At 41.7% G+C, this 13756-nt stretch overlaps 1 protein-coding gene across 1 annotated transcript in view; it reads left to right on the forward strand.

Annotated features, from left to right (window-relative positions):
• Positions 1–13756, forward strand: part of ADAMTS9 (ADAM metallopeptidase with thrombospondin type 1 motif 9) — a 167899-nt gene that overhangs the window by 79723 nt on the left and 74420 nt on the right. Inside the window, exons 13-19 of the mRNA XM_066613881.1 lie at positions 1528–1709; positions 2633–2769; positions 5083–5200; positions 5471–5566; positions 10989–11152; positions 11277–11406; positions 12639–12765. Coding sequence (XP_066469978.1) covers positions 1528–1709; positions 2633–2769; positions 5083–5200; positions 5471–5566; positions 10989–11152; positions 11277–11406; positions 12639–12765 — 954 coding nt within the window. The remainder of the gene's footprint in view (positions 1–1527; positions 1710–2632; positions 2770–5082; positions 5201–5470; positions 5567–10988; positions 11153–11276; positions 11407–12638; positions 12766–13756) is intronic.

Genomic DNA, 13756 nt, shown 5'->3' on the forward strand with positions numbered 1-13756 from the left:
AGCCTCCAGAGCCAGTTGCATGTGGATGAGAATCCCAGACATTATTGTTCACTCTCTTTGCAGAAAACATCCATGCCAGCTGAATAAAAATTTCTTTTAAGAAGGATTACGATGTGAAAAACGTAAAAGGGTATAGTTTCCATATCTCTTTAAAAACAATTTCAGGCTATTGTGTTCACTTTCACTATGAAGTGAAATACAGGCGTGCCCCCTTATCTGTGGGGTTCCATTTCATAACCCCCTGCAGTTAAGTGAAACCATGGACACAGACGAATACTTCCCCCCCCCCAGCCTCCAAAGAAGAGGGGAGCTCCAGTCCCCTCACCTTTGAAGGTTCTTCTGAACCCAGCAGAGGCCACAGACGTCCGACAGTGAGAAAACTTAACTTCCAGTTCTCTGTGAAATTGGAAGTGATGTTTTTAATCCCTTATAAGGCATTGGGAAGCTTGGGAGGCTCCACAATCTCTACTGGACTCAGAGGATCGTTAGAGCTCCTTTCACCTTTGTGGGGGCAGGGGGGCTGGACCCAATCTGTGGATAAGTGAATCTGCAAATATGGGATCTGTGGATACAAGACCCCCCATATATAGTTCTGATCACCATACCATCTCTTGAATTGAATGAATTCTCCAGTATTCATTGAGACCAATTTGGGTAATTATGTTTTGGATTTCAACCTGCACTGGTGTCAAAAATCTTAATTCTGTGTAACAGGGCCTTGACCAGGGCCCCAGTCTCAGAGCTCCTACATGTGTGGCATTTATTTCTCCCCACACAGATATTATGAAGTGCAATATATTTTGCAACAAGTAAGTGGATTAGATAGTCACATGTGACCCCATCTCTTCTCTTATTGGAAGGTTTGTCAGTGGTCTTTAGTCAAAATCAAGCAGTTCTTTTAATTCTGCCCCGTAAATGACTGTAAAGCAAGTAAATCGGATCCACACTTGTGCTGCATCAAGTTAAATGTAGCCCATTTATTTTGATCTGGCCAGTGCTGTTCAACACCCCCACTTTTGGAGCTTCAAGCAGGCAGTAAAGTAGCAGGTTTATTGAATCCCTGGTAGCCTGCCTTACCTGGCTGGTTGGCTTTGATTGGCTTGATGGGCCATACATTTTGTAGACCTGAAGTTCGTTCAGGTTATGAACTCTTATCTGTACAGAGAATGCTTGAACACAAAGTATATTACCTCTTCTAACGCTGCATGTTTGTTGTGTTTTTCTTCATGTCATGCAAATATAGGAATTTTTTTTTCTGAAAGAACTAGTACCTCATGCAAAACAAATAGCAAAGTAACAGCATTCTGGATAGGTTGGTGACTTTCAAAGACCACTATCCCCATGTCTAAACGGGAAAGAAACAGCTAACGTGCCTCAGTCTGCAGCAGATATATTGAAATTAAAATAAATTCTGAAGGGAGTAGACATAATTCCAAAAACCGATAGGGTAAAAATGTATTGAGGATTTTTAAAAATGTTGTTATTTTTAAATATATATATATATGTTTTCTAATTCTATTTTTTTAGACCCAAAAACGGTGGAAAATATTGCGTAGGACGCAGAATGAAATTTAAATCCTGCAACACTGAACCATGTTCTAAGCAAAAGAAAGATTTCCGTGAAGAACAATGTGCAGTCTTTGATGGGAAGCATTTTAACATTAACGGTCTACCTCCTAATGTGCGCTGGGTTCCTAAATATAGTGGAAGTAAGTATATCAAGAAAGCAGTAGCAAGTTACTTGATTTTTGGGGTAGTCATATCTACCCCCCTGCCCTTCTGCCAGCTTAATGATATGTGCTCTCCTTAGACTAAGGCTGACTCACACAGCCATTTTTAAGATAAAAGCATCATCATGCAGTGCCTTTTCTCACTCACTATTCTTGGGACTAATTAGCCTCGCAAAAGCTCACCCACATGATGAAATAGCAGGTTGTCATATCCTGAAAAGGACGTTAAACAACTACGGACAAAATCGCTAGAGACTTTCAGAACGTGGTAACTGCAATCTTGCAAATAAACTCCTTGAGGGGAAAAGTCCCTTTGCAGAGACTTGGGCAAATTTTGTACTTGTCCAGAGCGTTCTGGTATTTTGATTTCAGGGTGTTTTATCTGATGGGTTCCAGGTTTATCTTCCATGTTCTCTTTGGGATTGTTCAGATACTTACTGAGCTGGTCCCTGTTCTCATGATGTGGAGTGGGATTGCCCACATCCTTCTACTGGTACACTTTCCCCCTCTCCCTGATCTGCAGGGGGAAGTTCATTCAAGTGTCATCCAAACTAGACTTTTGTTTAACACCTTTCGTTTTGGTAGCCATTGAACCAATTTTATCTTCTCTGGAGTTCTTACTTCCATTGACCAGTTCACTGCCAAGCCCCTGTCTGGTGGAAGCAACCTTCAGACTGTAGCTGCTCTCAGTTTTCCCCTGATAACCAAACTAGTGTGCAGCCCAGGATGTAAAGAATCAGCTGCTTTGGTCAAGGAAATGCCAGCAATCAATTTCCTCAGTATAGGAATGTGAGGAAAGGGACAAGTATTGAGAGCCGTGCAGGAATGACAGGGTAGCTTTCACCATGCAAAGTAAAAGAATGGCATTAAAATAACTTTTTTTTTTTTCATTGCCTTGGCAGTTTTGATGAAAGACAGGTGCAAGCTCTTCTGCAGAGTGGCAGGAAATACAGCTTATTATCAACTCAGGGACAGGGTTATTGATGGCACCCCTTGTGGCCCAGATACAAATGACATCTGTGTACAAGGACTTTGTCGGGTAAATATTTCTTTCTTTTGTTTAGCTAGATGATTGTCTTCAACTAAGTCTCCATTTCCCCATCTTCCTCTCACATGGGCTGATAACACTATTTCACATTCTTTTTGGCCCAAATCCTAACCAATTTTCCCGCACTGACATTGCTGTGCCAGTGGGGCATGTGCTGCATCCTGCAGTTGGGTGGCACTCACAGAGACCTCCTCAAGGTAAGGGTATGTTTGTTCCATTACCTCGGAGCTGATTGCCCTTTCCTCGGTGCTGAAAAGTTGGTTAGGATTGCGCCCTTTGTTAAGTAAACCAAAGAGCTTTGTTATCTGCCTTAACTTGTAATATTTCCCTTTCAGAGTTCTATTTCATGTTATTCTCTGTGATTTATCACAATATTTGTTGTGTTTGGGAGTTAAACTAAACAATGAAATAATGAAAAAAAATTCAAGTTTGGGTGGAATGGGGGGCTTATTTCCCATGTCAACTCTATGGCAGAGAGTGATGCCTCCAGTCTCAGAAGTATGTGATTGCCATGTGCCACAGTTTAGAGACATCTTTGAAATCTTTCTTTGAAATCGCATCCAGGGTCCAAAATGAATCTCAAGGGATTGAGCGATGAAAAGCCAGTCTTCCCCTCTTATGGAATTTGCTGCCATTTATACTATCCTGTTAGTGAACATCGCTGGCAAGCAGAGCAATCAGAAATTAGAAGTGCCTTCCTGTTTCCTGTGCTTCTCTGAAATGCCTGAGCTAGAGCTTCTCTTTCTCTACCACCACTCCGTGGAGAGATTTGCAAGACTCAGGGCACAATCCTTTCCCTCTCTGAAGGTACTCTGAGAGTACAAGCCTATGCCTGTCTACTCAGAAGCAATTTTCATTTGGTTCAATGGGGCTTATTCCCAGAAGAGTCTGTATAGGATTACATCCTGAATGTATTCTCTGAATTGAGTGAAAATGTTCTTGAAACATAACATGAAGAACAACCTATCTGAAACCAGGAGCATACACTGTATTGAGCAACTGGTTTTGGTCTTAGGCTACATATTAGTGAGGTTATATTGTATATTCTGCACTGGTTTTTTCACAAAATTGTAGGTGGCTGTGTTAATCCATTGATAGAAAAATCCACAATTTGAAGTAGGGTGATGCCTTTATTAGAGTCAACTCAAAGGCAAGCTTTCAAAAGCTGTAGAATTTTTAAAATCAAGCTAGATCAGCGTCAGCCTTTCTCATCTCATGGTACACTGACAAGGCACTAAAATTTTCAAGGCACACCATCAGTTTTTTGAGCACTGACAAGGCACACCAAGCTGGTAGGGGGCTAAAATTCCCCAATTGCCCTACTAATAAATGACCCTCCCCAAACACCCGCGGCACACCTACAGTCCATCCATGGCTCACCAGTGTGCCACGGCACAGTGGTTGAAAATCCTTGGGCTAGATGGAAGCAAAGAAAGAAGTTTATATTAGAGAGGTGTTGTAGGTTTCCCCAAAATGGGCAGTTTTGTAAATCATAAAATGGGCTTCGCGAAGTTTTCATGCAGGCTTGAGTCAGCTCCTGAAAGGTGTAAGATGGTTTCATTACCTACACAGGACTGTCAAGGCAAAGGAAACAAGCAAAAATAAAATAAAAAGGATTCAATCCCCTCCACCCACCCCCATATTCTGAAAAATATACAGTATATAAATTCAGTTTTTAACAGAAATATTTTATCAGAACTATTTATTGAGAGATTGTGCAGGAGAAAAAGGAAGAGGGCATGCATGATTAGCACCAGTTGGTCTAAGCATTGGCACTGTTGCATCTTGCAACATGAGCACCAGAATGTGGATGGTGCTCTAGTGAGCAGCTGTAGCCCATTCCATTTTTATTTTATCCCTCTATTTTATGAATTCACAATTCACCTTTCATTGTAACACATTTCCAGGGCACTGGGGTCAAACGTTCTGTCTGAATTACTCTGTCACAGAGTTGTATCACTGGTAGGCTGCAACTTCAGTAAGGCTATGATCCTAGCGATGCGGACACATTTTGATAACCAAGATTTGTTCCTGTGTGTAGATCCTGTAGCTCTTTGCATCTTGTCCCCTCTTCTCCTCCAATCTCAAGTAGTTCTGCACTTCACATGGCGGTCCTGGAAGAGACTCATTTTTCAAGCTCTAATTGGAAGATGGTTACAATTACAGCTTAATCGAGGCTATTTTTAAAAAAAAATATGAATGAGACTATCAGAGGCAGTTGCATGGTTTTAATTTGGTGCCCTGTAAATCTTATCCTGTTTTCATATTTGTTCAATCTAGTTCTGAACTTTTCTTTCTCTAAAGCAAGCTGGCTGTGATCATGTGCTCAATTCCAAAGCGAGAAGAGATAAATGTGGTGTGTGTGGTGGTGATAATTCGTCATGCAAAACAGTTGCAGGGACATTCAATACAGTGCACTATGGTAAGAACCTGTCACTGAAACCTCTGCTACAGAAAAGCCAGGAAATAGAATGCCCTTTTACCACACACAATGCACTCAAAAACGTTCAACACGGAAATGTACGGAAATGTACAAAAATCCCAAATACTAGATCTTTTGTGTTCTTGCTACTTCATTGTAGCCATAAATGTTGATGCCATACTGAATATTTGCATTTTTTAAAATTATGCCCATGTAAAAGCAAAGGATACAAATGCATTTTAAGTTTGACTTTCTAGTTTATCTTCCCAGGTTATAACACTGTGGTACGTATACCAGCTGGTGCTACAAATATTGATGTACGGCAGCATAGTTACTCAGGGAAACGAGAAGATGATAACTACCTTGGTAAGATGTGACGCTTTCTCGCTACTCTTAAATCTTGTTATATTCTTGATATGCCTATATTTTCATTACAGTGTCACAAAACCACTGGGTTGGAAAGTCTTTTCCCTTTACAAGGTCCTCCCCCTTCTGAGATGGGATGCTGTTGTACCAAAAACTTTCTAACACGTTAGACCAGAGATGTCAAACTTGTTTCATTCAGAGGGCCGAAGTTAGCATTCATGGTGCCTTCTGAGGGCTGGAAGTGATGTCATGAAGCAGATGATGGCCAGAAATAAGCACTTCATTCTCACATAGAAACTCATTAGCTACAAATGACAGAAAAGAAAATCTGCAAATCTTGTTCATAATTTCAAGACATGAGAGAGCTCAGTTATCAAACTGGCAGAGCCCAGTTATGATGGGGTTTGGGTAAATTGCTTCTGGGGACTGCGTTTGGCCCTCAGGCCTTATGTTTGAGACCCCTTCATTAGACCAAGGGTGTCCAAACTTTTTGGCAGGAGGGCCACATCATCTCTCTGACACTGTGCCAGGGACATGCGAAAAAAAGAGAATTAATTTACATTTAAAATTTGAATTAATTTGCATAAATGAATATATTAGAGATGGAACTTGTATGAATGAATGAAGGTCTTTCAATAGCTCAAGGCCTATAAAAGGCCTTGCACAAAGCAAGACCTGCCTTTCCTTTGCTGCCACTGCTGCATCACAGATGTGAAACAGCAAGCAGTGGAGGGAGCCCTTGTCCCACAGCTCATGCACGGTGTCAGCAGTTGGCCGTCTTGCTGAGAGCAGTTGCATTAGGCCAGCGTGGGCTCCAGCAAGTCTCCAGAGGGCCAAAGGCTCATTGGAGACTGGGGTCTCCCTGAGGACTGGATTGGAAGTCCTAGAGGCCCACAAGTGGCACCAGGGCTGGGATTTGGGCACCCCTGCATTAGACCATTAGATTCAGTATCAAGGATAGCACCTAGGACATCAAGTTGCGCCACAATAAGCATGTCTACAGAAGCTTATTGTAGAATTTTAATAAGATCCACCAATGCCCCAGGGAAAGAAAAACATGTTTTTAAAAGAGGGATAAGATCCAGCTTGTGTGACTGCCAGTGTGGATCCACCCCCTTCCCTAACACACCCTCCTGGTTCTTTCCCCAACATGCCCCATTACTCTCCCTTCTCAGCCAAGAATTGCCCCCTACACTGGCTTACCTGCACTGGAGCTGGTTGTTGGCTGCAGCAGCAGGACTCTGGTGCCACTGCCACTCGGTGGCAGTAGCTCAGAAATAGCCACCAGAGGCACACTCTGTGTTGTCGAAAACCTCTTTACAACAGCGGCACGTCTGTCTCACTGTCTTACAACAGATGATAGGATTGAACTGTCAGATATCTTTCACTGATAAAACAGTGATGTCCACTGGCGCAGTGTCTTTTACTCTGTCTTGGCTGAGTGAAAACATCAGTTATGGTGGTGGTGGGGGTAGAGACCATACTTGAGAAGGAATTTGATCACACCTTCCAGTTCTGAGATGTATCACCATTTTGTTCTGCTCCTTCACCCTCCCTCAAGAAAAGGGTCTCAAATTTTCTATGCATCCTTTTGGCTCATCAAGCCTGGCAGTATGTGGAATACAAATAGTTGCTGGATTTGGTGGGCTGTGACGGTTCCCCTGGCCTTCCTCAAATTTAGTATTTCGTTCTTATCTCTTACCATCGTGCGCAAAGAATTCTTTCAGTTTTATGTGGAGTACTCCTTTAGGGCAATGTAATAGCTGTGATGGGTGAAATGGTGGGGAAACTAACTTAGAAAATTAACTACATAATCTCATTAGTGTGAAGTTGTGCAGCAGACTGTTGTTTTCAGGAAACCGTCCCTTTTAAGAAAGCTTTCAGAGTTTTAAGGTTTTGGCATTTTTGTGCATAGCTCAAGTTTGGCATGCAACAAAATACAAATGAGGGTGCTGGCCAAGCACCTTCTAATTCTTAACTGGAAGGTTATCTTATACATACCTATTGATTTTTATAGTTGAGGGAGAGAGAGAGAGAGAGAGAGAAAGAGGCTTCCATGATATGACGCTGAGGATAAGAGCAAGTGAGCTAATGCATATCTATGAGAGACAAAGCCTTCCACATATTGGCTATGTGGAAGATGGCAATGACTGTATGTGTGCATGCATGTTGTAGAAATGTGCATCTTGGGAGTAATGCATGTTTGTAGATTCCAAAGTTCAAACTATGAGGGCGTGTATGTGCATTGATTTATGCTTCATTGGGCACAATGCTAATCGGGTCTACTCAGAAGTAAGTCTTATTTTATTCAATGGAGCTTACTCTCAGGAAAGTGCGGTTAGGATTGCAGCCTTTTTTAAAGCAAGGAACAGGGAACAGATGTATCTTTTGCATTCCTGAAATACAGTCTGTGAGTGGAGAACAGGGTTGATAAAAGGTATCTATTATTCCTTTATTAATTTTTAAAGGAACCCTAGTCTGCTGGCTGTGTTCATACTATCACATGATGGATTAATACTTAGGAGTAAGCTTTAGGAATTCTGCCTGATGAGTAACAGAGACTTGAAATATTTTGAGCCCAATTCTAGGCATGTCTACTTAGAAGTCCCATTATTGTCAATGGGGCATATACCCAGGAAAGTATGGATAAGATTGCAGCCTGTCTCAGCAGTATGCCAAAAGGCTCAGTAGTCTTAAACTGCTAGTTGAGCAACTATAGCAAAAGTTTTTCAAGGGCTGTGTTCAGAAATTGTCATGTAGCCTGTGACTGAAGGATGAGGTAACTCACAGTTCTCTTCCACAGTAAAATTTGGCTTATTCATCACAAACAGAACACACTGAAAGAATGAACTTCTTAATTAAGAAGCTTGGGTTCTTCCAGATGCTGAGGGTTTTGCTTGGAATTTTAGATATCAGTAAGCTCTTGTACGTGATCCAGATAACTTTGCTCCACAAATTACCACTGTTGCTGAAAGGGAAAGCAGAGTTTCTCAGGATTCAAAGTACCCAGTCTGTTTACTGGGAAATTGTGGTGCTTCCCCACCAAGCACAACTTCTGTGTATGTTAACTTATCCTCCTTGAGTGCCATTTGGAGAAAGGCAGGATATAAATTTTTATGAATAGATAAGTAAGTGAGTAAATAGGCAAGCAAGCAAAGGTTGTGTGGCCTACACTTGACAATACATGAACACTCTGCTTAGATAGCTGATGATGCCAAAATAGAAATTCCATGTTCAGAAGCAATGTGCCTCTGAATAGCAGTTGCCAAGAGCAACAGCTCCTTGTACAAATCTATCTGTACAAATCAAGCCGTTGTACAAATCTATGGTAAGGCCACACCTGGAGTATTGAGTCCAGTTCTGGTCGCCACATCTCAAAAAGGACATAGTGGAAATGGAAAAGGTGCAAAAGAGAGTGACTAAGATGATTACTGGGCTGGGACACCTTCCTTTTGAGGAAAGGTTACAGCGTTTGGTCCTCTTCAGCCTAGAAAAGAGGCGCCTGAGGGGGGACATGATTGAGACATACAGAATTATGCAGGGGATGGACAGAGTGGATAGAGAGATGCTCTTTACACTCTCACATAACACCCAGAACCAGGGGATATCCACTAAAATTGAGTGTTGGGAGAGTTAGAACAGACAAAAGAAAATATTTCTTTACTCAGCGTGTGGTTGGTCTGTGGAACTCCTTGCCACAGGATGTGGTGATGGCATCTGGCCTGGATGCCTTTAAAAGGGGATTGGACAAGTTTCTGAAGGAAAAATCCATTACGGGTTACAAGCCATGATGTTTTATGTGCAACCTCCTGATTTTGGAAATGGGCTATGTCAGAATGCCAGATGCAAGGGAGGGCACCAGGATGAGGTCTCTTGTTATCTGGTGTGCTCCCTGGGGCATTTGGTGGGCTGCTGTGAGATACAGGAAGCTGGACTAGATGGGCCTATGGTATGATCCAGTAGGTCTGTTCTTATGTTCTTAACAGCTTAGGAATACTATTTCCAGGCCTTCCTAAGGCATCTGGTCAGCCATTGTGGAAAACAGGATCTAGCAAGTCTCTTCTTGCATTTTGATGTGTTTATTCTAACGTTGGAGTCAGAAATTGGATAGAGCCCCAATATCACTAAGAAGAACTTCTTAAATTGATCTCTAGTTGCAGCACGTCGAGTGCTCTCCCCATTTAGATCACTGTTTTTTGAGGCTAGGCGCTTTCCACTCCAGGGTTGGTGTGCATGTCATCCACATGTAGGGAATGTATATATGAAAAGAAAAGTCTGTCTTCTGTAGCAAGGGTATGTAGAAGCCTGTCTGGGGATCCAGTACTGCAATGCCTTCAGTGTGAAGTCTGGATCCGTGGCCATGTTGGCCAGTATCTTGATTGCCACTCAGTGGTAGCTGTCTGTAAATGCAATGTGCTCCTCTCGGGGTTTTTTGCTCTGAATCCTTGATATAGTGGAATACCCATTCTGGCTTCTTACTAGGGAAGAACCAAGGGAAGGCTTAAGTTGGATTGCCCAAAATTAGTTGGCATTTTAGAATTGGATTTGCACTGGTTGTCAGCAACACTGTTCCATGCATGTTCACTCTGAAGTAAATCTGTCTATATTCAATGGGACATACGTTTGAATAGGCACAGTTGGGATTGTGTTGTAAGAGAATTTAGCTTCTGAAATGCTGTAAGAATTTGTAGTCTATAGTCTGTAAAAACAGACTTGAAGTTCCACACAGGCACAGTGTGAATGCCAAGAAATAGAGAGCTGTATGAGTCACCTTTGCTGACATGTACTTGCTCTGTGGCATTTCATGCTGAAAACCATTGGAGAGAGTCAGATGGACCACTGTCTCTTTCAGCAAGATTAATCCAATTAAGGGCGCAATCCTAACCCCTTATGTCAGTGCTTTCCAGCCAATGGGACATGTGCTGCATCCTGCAGGTGGGTGTCACTCACGGAGGCATCCTCAAAGTAAGGGAATGTTTGTTCCCTTACCTCAGAGCTGCATTGCCCTTATGTCAATGCTGGAAAGCACTGACATAAGGAGTTAGGATTGCGCCCTTAGGGTTGTTCAGCGAATCTAGTGCAAACCACCAAATTTGTGTTTTATTCCAGGCCACTTATTCTGTAGATGGGAACTATTCTGGAATACTTATACACAGCCTGGAATACTTATACACTTTAAAAGTACACAGACTATGCAAACCATTCCAGGTTACCTACATTGTGTGTGCCATAGGACTAAGTGTGTGGTCTGTGATTCCCCCTCAATTTTATTCTGCCTTGATTGCTTCTAGATATTAAGTTCCTGACTTCATGTTAGATGTTTGATAAATAGGATACAAGCTGCAAAGGATGTTGCTTCTGATCTTTGCAAGCAAATTACACTAATTAAAATGATTTCATTTGTTTCTTTCTCTGTACATAGCATTGTCAAGTAACGAAGGCTTCGTATTAAATGGAGACTATGTTGTCAGCATGTTTAAAAAGGAAATCAGAGTTGGAAATGCTGTGATAGAATACAGTGGCTCGGACACTCCCATTGAACGAATCAATTCTACATACCGTATTGAACAAGAAATAATTCTTCAGGTTAAAGACATATATATGTTGTTTTTTTAAAAGGAAAACAGTACAGCTGCTGCTCTCCTAATTTAGTTTTGAGAGAATATCAGCTCTTCAATTCATTTTCTGCTTTTTCTATATCTTTCCTTAGGTTTTATCAGTGGGTAATTTATACAACCCTGATGTGCGATACACATTCAATATTCCTATTGAAGATAAACCTCAACAGTTTTATTGGAATATCTATGGCCCTTGGCAACCTTGCAGTAAACTGTGCCAAGGTTTGTTACTTTAGGGTATTTAAAAAATAATTTGCTTTATTTATTGGTTTATCTTAGATTTGGGTGGTAGTGACAAATGTATTTCTCTTGTCTGCTTTTAGCTTCCAATTGAAGTGTTAGGTTTTCCAAGAACTGACATAATGGAACGATGTACTATATGTTGTCTTTAAGTCATTTGATAATGCTATATGGCTGTTTTATGTTTTCAAGTTGCTTCACAAACCACTCCGCTTGCTGTTTACGTACTGTCTTCCGCTGCTGAAAGCAAATAGGTAGATTAAACTGTGAGGCACAAACATACTCTGGAGTCTGCTTGCAATTACTCATTCACATGTGGAACTTTGCAAACAAAGAGTTCTTGGATATTATTTTTAGGGCGCAATCCTAACCCCTTATGTCAGTGCTTTCCAGCACTGAATAAGGGCAATGCAGCTCTGAGGTAAGGGAACAACCATTCCCTTATTTTGAGGAGACTTCTGTGAGTGCCACCCAACTGCAGGATGCAGCATATGTCCCATTGGCACTGCTATGCCAGTGCTGGAAAGCACTGACATAAGGGGTTAGGATTGCGCCCTTAGTTGCTTATTTGTGTGCCACCTTTTGCCTTACAGAACCAAGATTGCTTCCAATATAAAAATAATATATATCGTTCTTTTAACAAAACATCTGGATTTTACAGGTTCTGCCCTTTGGTATAAGGTGTCTGCTGTGGTTCTGCTCTTGTGGTTTATTGTGATTGTTTTTTGATTGTTTTAAATGTGCTGAGTTTTTGGGATATTTCATAATTGTTTTAACTGTTTTAACTTATCTGGTGTGCTCCCTGGGGCATTTGGTGGGCCGCTGTGAGATACAGGAAGCTGGACTAGATGGGCCTATGGCCTGATCCAGTGGGGCTGTTCTTATGTTCTTATGTTCTTATGTAACTGTGATTTTATTAGTTTCTGATATTTTCTGTTTTTTAATGATGTTTTGTAAGCTGCTTTGGGTCCCCATGTGGGGAGAAAAGTGGGATAAAAATACAGTAAAAAATGAAGAAATAATATAATGAAATGTAAAAACAACAAAGGTTGATATAATGAAAAAACATAAACCAGTATACAACAGCATAAAACCAACCTGCATATGCTAAAAATCAACGCAGCAGTTGTGTACATTATTCATCATTTTGCTGTGCAGCTGTCCTGCCAACACACAATTTGCTGTGTAAGTACAACTCTCTCTTTTCCATTTAGGGGAACGAAAAAGGAAACTTATTTGCACTCGGGAGTCTGACCAACTCATGGTGTCTGACCAAAGATGCGATGGAATTCCCCAACCTGATCCAGTGACTGAGCTGTGTAACACAAACTGTGAATTAAGGTATTCCCTGAACTTGTGTGTGGAATGTGTATACTCTTTGTTGCAATGTATATTTTAGGCTTGCCCTGTTTCCTAATTTCTGTCTGTTTTGTTTATACCTCAGTCACAAACATGCTAAAAACCAAAGTGTACAATGATATGGCATTGATTTAGCTTGTGGAGAGACTGGTTCTGCTACCATTGTTGGGTTGAGAGACATTGTTGTACACCATGTTTTTGTTGTTTCAAGAAATTAGCATAGGGTTTAGGGAACATACAAATGTACTCTCTTATTCGGGGGGGGGGGTTCCCTTCCAGAACCCCCTGTGGATAGCTGAAACTACTCCCCTCTGAACATACGCCCACAGCCTCAGCAGGCCTCAGAATGGCCATGTTCGACTGAAAACCGGAAGTGACATTTTTTGGCTGAAAATGGCCATTCTGAGGCCTGCTAAGGCAAATGTCCATGGCCACTGCAGGGCTCAGAAGCCCCTCCGGAGGGGAGGGAGGCACCTCCAGAGGGTGGGGGCGTGGAGAGGAGCATCCCTTATTCACAGATATGTGAAACCATGGGTACTTCCCCCACCCTATCCACAGATACATAAAACCATGGATACTGCCCTCATCCCCTATTACACAGGCCAACGCACATTTTGCTTCCTTAAACATTACACCAATTCCTGGGTATATTTGGGGTACCAATAACAAAAATGGCATCCGTTTTGCCCCATCACATCTAGTTTTGGAGACATGGCATAGCCTCTTTAGTGAATGGTTCAAGCAGCTTCCTCATGAGGAAGCCTACACCATGGCTTCCTCATGAGGAAGCTGCTTGAACCATTCACTAATGAGGCTATACTATATCTCCAAAACTAGATGTGATGGGGCAAAATGGATGCCATTTTTGGAACAGACACCCCAAATTCATATCAAACCACCATAAAGTTTGGGAAAAACTTTTCTGACCCTCAATTTTGTGGGCCTGTGTTATTCGTTAAATTGAAGTCTTGGA

The sequence above is a fragment of the Tiliqua scincoides genome, chromosome 2 (assembly GCF_035046505.1).
Source record: "Tiliqua scincoides isolate rTilSci1 chromosome 2, rTilSci1.hap2, whole genome shotgun sequence".
In the NCBI taxonomy this organism is placed as follows: domain Eukaryota; kingdom Metazoa; phylum Chordata; class Lepidosauria; order Squamata; family Scincidae; genus Tiliqua; species Tiliqua scincoides.